We start from the raw sequence: 7552 nt of genomic DNA, 5'->3' as shown, positions 1-7552 counted from the left end.
ATCGTTACGAAGCATCTAATACTATAGAGAATTTACCAGCAGCATATAAAAGCTTTAATATAAAGGGATCGTATAGACATACCTGGAAAGTGATTTGCAAAGACACTACGACTGGAATAAGTGAACAGTTTTTTTTAAATTATTTATTGGGTCTTGAGATTATGAATTTAGTAAAATTGAATTCTTGAGCGTTGTTTTAAATGTTTGCAGTTTTTTACGTATTTTAAGTAAGAGAAGTAAGATTGAATTATTTTTAAACGTCAGTTCGTTTTAGGAAATATTAAGTAAAACTTACATTTCCGTTTTGATGGTAAAAAAAGACGGTTAAAACTTATGTAGTAAACTTACTTTTGACAAAAAGGAATTTCCTTAAGTATTGCAAAAAAATTGCTCTTTTTTGAAGGCAGTTTTAAAAGTTTTTTGGGGGCACCTTTTTTATAAGTAACTTTTAAATTTAGTGACGTGGTTTCAAAAGTTTAAGTGATTTCAGTTAGCAACCCGGATTTCAATTACACTCTTGTTAAAACTTTTAGAGAGAAAGTGAAAAAGGCAAAACGATCATTTTAAAAATTCCCAAGTAATAATTTTTATAAGTAGAAATCAAAACTTTATTTAAGTTTATTGTGTCAATAATTACTTAATCTAAAAAACAGCAGATATTTTACGTTATAGTTTTTACTAAAATAGATAAGTTTACTAATTTAAAAGCCAAAATAGTTTTATTTTATAATGAGCTTAAATGATACTAGATTAAAAGGTACAACATAAAAAACATGTTTTTTTAAAAATTAATAACGTTATAAATATGTATGTTGTTTAGACTTAAGCGATAAAATTTTCCCTAGGCAAACTGTGGTTACCGTTACGCACTACTATAAGAAAGCCCTTTGTGACGTCATTTTAGAGAAAGTTAAATAATAGAAACTATATAAAGCGACGTTAGTAGTAAATACAGTTAAAAGTTTAAAAAAAATTCTTAATATTATTCGTTAGAAATATATAAATGTAAAATTACTTATTTTAACATGTTATTTTCAATACCGTTTATTTATTAAAAAAAAAAAGTCAGAAATTTAAAAAAAATAGTTGTTTTTAATATTGTAATTTCCACAATTCTATATATTTTAGATTCTATTTATTTAAAACTTTAAAATTAAATAACGTTAAAATACATCATGGGAAGCATTTACAAGTAAGTTAATTAATAAAGTTTATATTTTATTAAATTATTCAATAAAATGTTTACAAATTTGTTTTAAATAACGTATATATATATACGCAAACAAAATATTAAAAAATAACGTTTTTTTATTATTTTTTAGGCCTAATAATCGTAAAAATGAAGAGGTAGTTGAAGAAAAGGGTAAATTAAAAAATATTTTGGTTTTATTAAATTCATTTTCAAACTTAAAAAAAAAAAATTTATTTTAGTTTTAAACATTTTTTATTTTTAAAAAGTTTTTAAATTAATATTTATATTTTATTTTTTTTAGTTGAAAAAGTTGAACTAAAACGTGAAGTTAATTTATTATCTGGAGTTAGTTTAATTGTGGGCACCATGATCGGATCGGGGATTTTTGTGTCCCCAAAAGGGGTCTTAAGATATTCGGGTTCGGTCGGGGCCGGACTACTGGTAAATTAAAATTTTAAATTTATATTAAAAAAAAATGTTTTTTTAATTTTGGAAAAACTTTTTTTAATTTTTTTATTTTTTTAAATGCACTGGTATTTGTCTTACCACTACGCCATGGCGCCAATGTAATAACACTAACAATAACATTTCAATTAAAATTGTCTTAAACTCCAATTTGATTTTTGTCTGAAGTTTTTTATTGTAGGCATTCAATTGCAATGCAATTTAATTGTAGGTTTTGAGTTATGACTTGCAAGTTTTTTTAATATTTTTATTTCTTTGATGAGCTTAAATTTGTGATTTTAAAAGATCAATCATAGACAATTACCTATTTTTTAAATTTATTTTCGATGTGGAAAGGTCGACCTCACAACCTAAACATAGCGGAGCTTTAGTTACCCCAAACCAGTCTCGAGTTCCCTTAAGCTATTTGGGAAATTATAGATTATAATTGCCCGGTAATTAAGCTGCATATTAGGTATGTGCTCAGCAAGAGTTTTTATCGTTTATAACGCCTTTCTTGATGGCGCTAAAACATGTGGGCAGTGGGGATCAAACTCAAGACCTCGTGTAGTGAAGTCAAGTGTTCCGACCACTACACCCTGCTGCTTTAACTCAACTTTTAAATTTTTGAACAGTCGTTAAAATATTTTAAATTTTTATTTTATATTAATAAAATACTTTTAATTTAGATCTGGCTCGGATGCGGAATTCTTGCCACTTTCGGCGCTCTATCGTATGCTGAAGTTGGAACCATGATCCCTAAGTCAGGCGGGGAATTTCCCATTTTGTTGGAAGCCTTTGGTCCAATCCCTGCTTACTTGTTTGCGTGGACCTCTGGCGTGGTGTTAAAACCGTCGTCGTTAGCGTTGCTATCTTTGACATTTGCTAAATACACTCTAGCGCCAGCGTTCGGTAAGTTTTATTGCGCGGATTTTTATTAATTTATATTTAATGTAAGAAAGCCTACTTTATACCCTAAACATAGAGTAACATTCGTTACACTGACCCCGTCTCGAGTTGCCTTTAGCAGTTTGGGTATTATATAGATTATAATTGCCCGTTAACTATGCTGCTAATTAAGTCTTGGCTCAAAAGGAGTTTATACTGTTTACAGCGCCTTATTTAAAAAGGCACCACAACATGAGAGCAGTGGTGATTGAACGTACGTCCTCATGTGGTATAGGAAGTGTTCTTACCGGTTCCGTATAGCGAACCGTTGCTTTTAACTGTAAGAATGTGACTTCATGTCAGTTTAATAATTAAAAAAAACAATAAAAATATATTTAGTTCCCATATTGCTTTCATGCTGCACCGCCCTTGAGTAAGGCGCTATTAACGGTATAAACTCCTGCTGAACCAACACTTAATCAGCAGCTTAATTATCGGGCAAATATAGTATATAATATCCCAAACTACCAAAGGCAACACAAGACTGGACTGGGGTAACAGTTGTTACTCTATGTTTACGTTGCGAAGTCGACCTTACCACATCGAGGATAACTAAATGTAAAAAGGAGGTTTTAAAAGCCGTGCAGTAGATTTAAATACTTTTTAAACTTTACTTTTTAACAACAAAAACAAAAATATTTAATAGGCGATTGCGGATACGATCCCGAAGTAGCTGAAAAATGTGTTGCAGTCGTTGTCATAATAACAGTGGTGGCCGTCAACTGTTTGAGCGTTAAATTATCAACTCAATTCCTAACGTTGTTCAGTATTGGAAAAGTTTTAAGTTTGTGTATTATCATTGTTGGAGGAGTCGTAATGTTGAGTCAAGGTAATAAAAAAATTTTAATTTTTTTTGATATTTTTTAAATGTGTTAAAATTTGCGTTAAAAATGCAAAAAAATTAGGATATTTTGTAATACATATTCTCACTAATCTTAACTTTTTGATTTGGGTCATTATTTGAAAATAATAAAATAATTTTTTTTAGGTCAAACCCAGCATTTCGACAACGCTTTCGTTGGTGAGGCGCCAGGCTTCCGCGAGGTGGCGCTCGCATTCTATCAAGGTTTGTGGGCTTTCGACGGTTGGAATCAGTTGAATTATGTCATAGAAGAATTAAAGGTATTGTATAATGTAAATTGTCTATACCCTTTAAAGGCAGAACACTTAAAACTTAATATTCGCTATAGTAACAATTATACTACAGTCTATAGTTTTAAATGCCTAGTGTAGTGGTTAAAATTTTTGGGTTTTCTTACAAAAGATCCAGGGTTTGATTCCCACTGCTCACATGTCGTGGTGCTTTTTTAAGTAAGGCGCTATAAACGGTATGTACTTCTGCTAAGTCAATATCTGATCAACAGCTTAATTATCAGGCAATAATAATTTATATTATCCCAAACTATCGAAGGCAACTCGAGACTGGGTTCGGATAACTGATGTTACTCTATGTTTGGGTCGTGAAGTCAACCTTTCCACATCAAGAATAAAAGTACACTAAAAAAATATTTTAATTTTTTATTTGCAGAATCCAAGTGTTAATTTACCTCGTGCCTTAGTGATTGCTATGGCGCTAGTAACTGGACTATACCTTCTTACCAATGTTGCTTATTTATCTACTATGTCAAGAATGGAATTGCTTGCATCACCTGCAGTGGCCGCAGTAACTATTATTTTATTCTTTTATTTAATTTTTCCTAATAAAGTAATATTTTTACTTTGACCAAGCTTCGAGCTGACCTTGCCATTTTAAGTTATTATTAGGCATGTTTTTTAATTATTAACCTATTTTCAAGGCTTGACAAAAGTAAATACTGCTCATAGCACCTTACTTAAAAGCGCTACAACATAGAAACAAAAATATTTGTTGTGAAGTCAAATGGCTTTACAACTAATACCGGCAGCGTGGTGTAGTGGTAAGAACACTTGCTACACCACCATAAAGTCGTGGGTTTAACCCCCCACTGCTCTCATGCTGTAGCTCCCTTGAGTAAGGCGCTATAAACGGTAATTATCGGACAATTATAATCTATAATATCCCAAACTGCTAGAGGCAACTCGAGACTGGGTCGGTGTAACAGTTGTTACTCTATGTTAAAGTCGCGCATACGACTTTCCCACATCGAGGATAAAGATATAACCACGCCGAAGGTTTAAATCGTCTTAGCAAATAAAAATCAAATCTTATTTACTATCTTTTATTTACAGACCTTTGCTGATAGAGTCCTTGGTGTCATGTTATGGATTATTCCAGTATTTGTGGCATGGTCAGTCTTCGGCACCTGTCTCGGTTCTTGTTTTACTGCTGGCAGAATCTCCTACGTTGCTGCAAGAGAGGGACAATTCACCAAAATACTTGCTATGTTGCATATTAAACGGTTGACACCCGCACCAGCTGTTTTGTTAAACGTAAGTTGCTCTGTTGCTCTAACTAGCGGAAGGATATATATATATTTTTTTCGTATATATCTTTATCCTTGATGTGAAAAGGTCGAATGCGCAGTCTAAACATAGAGTAACATAAGGTACTCCAACTCAGTCTCGAGATGCCTGTGGCAGTTTGGGATATTATAGATTATAAATGCCCAATATTTATGCTGCTGATTAATTATTGGCTCAGCAGGAGTTCATACCGTTTATAGTGCCTTACTTAAGGGCGCTACAGCATGAGACAAGTGGGGATTAAACCCACGACCTCATGTCTGGTGTAGCAAGTGTTCTTACCACTACACCACGCTGCCTATATATATTTGTAATTAGTTTTTTTTATATTTTTGTAACTAGGACATTTTTTAGTTGTTTTTTATTTAGCAAAATTTGGCCATAAATAAAATAACTTTTTTGGAATCATTTTGCAATTGTAATTTTATTTTAACAAGAAAATATTTATTTTATTATTTTTTGTTACAGGGATTTATTGCACTTATAATGGTAATACCAAATGACTTTGATACGTTATTGAATTACTTCAGTTTTGCGATGTGGACATTTCATGGACTAACTTGCGCTGCTTTATTATATTTTCGATATACTTTGCCAGATTATCCAAGACCCGTAAAGGTAAGAGATTAGTACTTGGCGATAAAACATAAGGTCATAAGTTCAATTCTCACTGCTTCCATGTCGTAGTGTTCTTAAGCAAGGCGCTCAAAATGCAAAAAAACGTCTGCCAAACCTAAAACCGATTGGCGGATTAATTATAGTTGATTATTTTTTTTAAATATTTCAAACTGACAAGTCAACGTAAGACTGTGGAATACAAGTCAACTAAAGACTAAATAAATGTAACTTTATATTTAAGCTGTACCGTAAGTCTTTTTATATGAAAATAAATATACACAAAAAAATAATAATTAGTTATAAAATTACTTTTTTTAATTTTAAATTTTATTTCTACTGTAATGACTAATTTTGATACATTTTTTTTAATATAGTTTCTTTTAAATTTAAAAACATTTTTTTGCAAGATGAAAATTCTAAAAAAATTTGCCATTTTTTTTTATAATTATCAATTTTATTTTCAGGTCCCAATTATTATTCCAATTATCGTTGTAATATCAGCAGCCTGTTTGGTTATTGCTCCTATTGCTGTAAAACCAGAAGTTCATTACCTATTTGCTGTTTTATTTATGGCATCTGGTCTTTTATTTTATATACCTTTTGTTCATTTTGGTTTTAAAAGCAAAACAATTTGTAAGTGTTTTAATAATACTTTTTATTACCTTATTAATTATCTTATGCCTAGAGTTAGCGTGGTGTAGTGGTTTGGACACTTGGTTTTACAACATGAGGTTTTGGGTTCGATGCTTACTGTTTCTATATCGTAGCATTCTTAAGTAAGCCGCTATAAACGAAACAAACTACTATTGAGCCTATACCCAATAAGCAATTAAATTTTTAGCATCATTTTTAAAAATATTCCTAACAGCTAAAGGCAGTTCGAAACTGGGTATGGTTAAAGCTGTCTATCTCATATTAAGAATAAAGATTTACAATTTTTTTTTTAACAACATGTTTTTTTATTTTTAGTAAACATCAATAGATTTTTACAAAAGTTGCTGCTGGTAGCTTTGCCAGATGAAGATGTCGATGAAGTGTTAAAATAAATTTAGTGCAATCATTTTTTTAAAATTTTGTTAACTTTTTTACAGTTTTATTTATTTAGAAATTTTATTGAATATATTATAGTCCTTTTTTAGGCAAAATTATGGAATATTACTTTTAATCATTCTACTAAAAACCATATGCGCAAACACGCCAATTTTTAGTTTAACAATTACACTTTTTTATTAACTCTTTTGAACAAATTCCTTTTTAAAAAAAATCCTTAGTTTTGGTGAAATGTCGTTTTCTGAAATATGATTTGTCGAAATAATTCTATACAGATATTGTTTTACTAATATATATTTCATACAATAGCTTATAAGTTTGCATAAGAGTTTCATATATTTGTTAACGCTAACTGCACAAATGATATTTGTTACATTTTTTGCTTGTTTATAAGTAGTAGCTCATTTTGTGACTTTTTAGCAAAAAATTTCATTCTTCTATCACTTTTACCTTTGCTTTTTTTTTTGTTGCATAATATTAAAAGGGTGGTACATCTACGAATTATATATTAATAAAAAAAAAATACTATTTTCTTGTTTTTTTTTAAAACATTTTACCAACGTTATGAAACTAATTACGTTACGGTAATTGACCTGCTAATTGTTTTTTTTATAGCGGGTTAAGTTATTATTTACGTCACTTTTAGTTAACGAGATTTTTCATGTAGTAAAGCTAATGGTTTTAACTACGGGTAATTTTAAAATACTACACCACTGGTTTAATATTACAAGATTTTTGAAAATATGTTACCAAACTTTCAAGTGAACCAGCAGCGAGGTGTTGTAAACGGCAGTGAAAAGTAGTGGTCAGATAACTTAGCTCCATCACATGAGGTCCAAGGATCGATTCCCACTACTA

At 30.5% G+C, this 7552-nt stretch overlaps 1 protein-coding gene across 1 annotated transcript; it reads left to right on the top strand.

The window, feature by feature from the left end:
- Positions 1-1122: 1122 nt before the first annotated feature.
- LOC145751897 (b(0,+)-type amino acid transporter 1-like) lies at positions 1123-7123 on the top strand. Its single transcript, XM_082568027.1, has 11 exons — positions 1123-1192; positions 1323-1363; positions 1494-1633; positions 2326-2548; positions 3231-3413; positions 3573-3706; positions 4113-4247; positions 4793-4993; positions 5495-5644; positions 6109-6277; positions 6614-7123. Exons 1-11 carry the CDS (start codon positions 1176-1178, stop codon positions 6688-6690), a joined length of 1470 nt encoding a protein of 489 aa, XP_082424153.1. The 5' UTR covers positions 1123-1175; the 3' UTR covers positions 6691-7123.
- Positions 7124-7552: the final 429 nt, after the last annotated feature.

This window comes from Corella eumyota, chromosome 5 (genome assembly GCF_963082875.1).
Source record: "Corella eumyota chromosome 5, kaCorEumy4.1, whole genome shotgun sequence".
Taxonomy (NCBI): domain Eukaryota; kingdom Metazoa; phylum Chordata; class Ascidiacea; order Phlebobranchia; family Corellidae; genus Corella; species Corella eumyota.
Note: the sequence above shows the minus strand (reverse complement) of the source record. Positions and strands in the feature narration are given on the sequence as shown.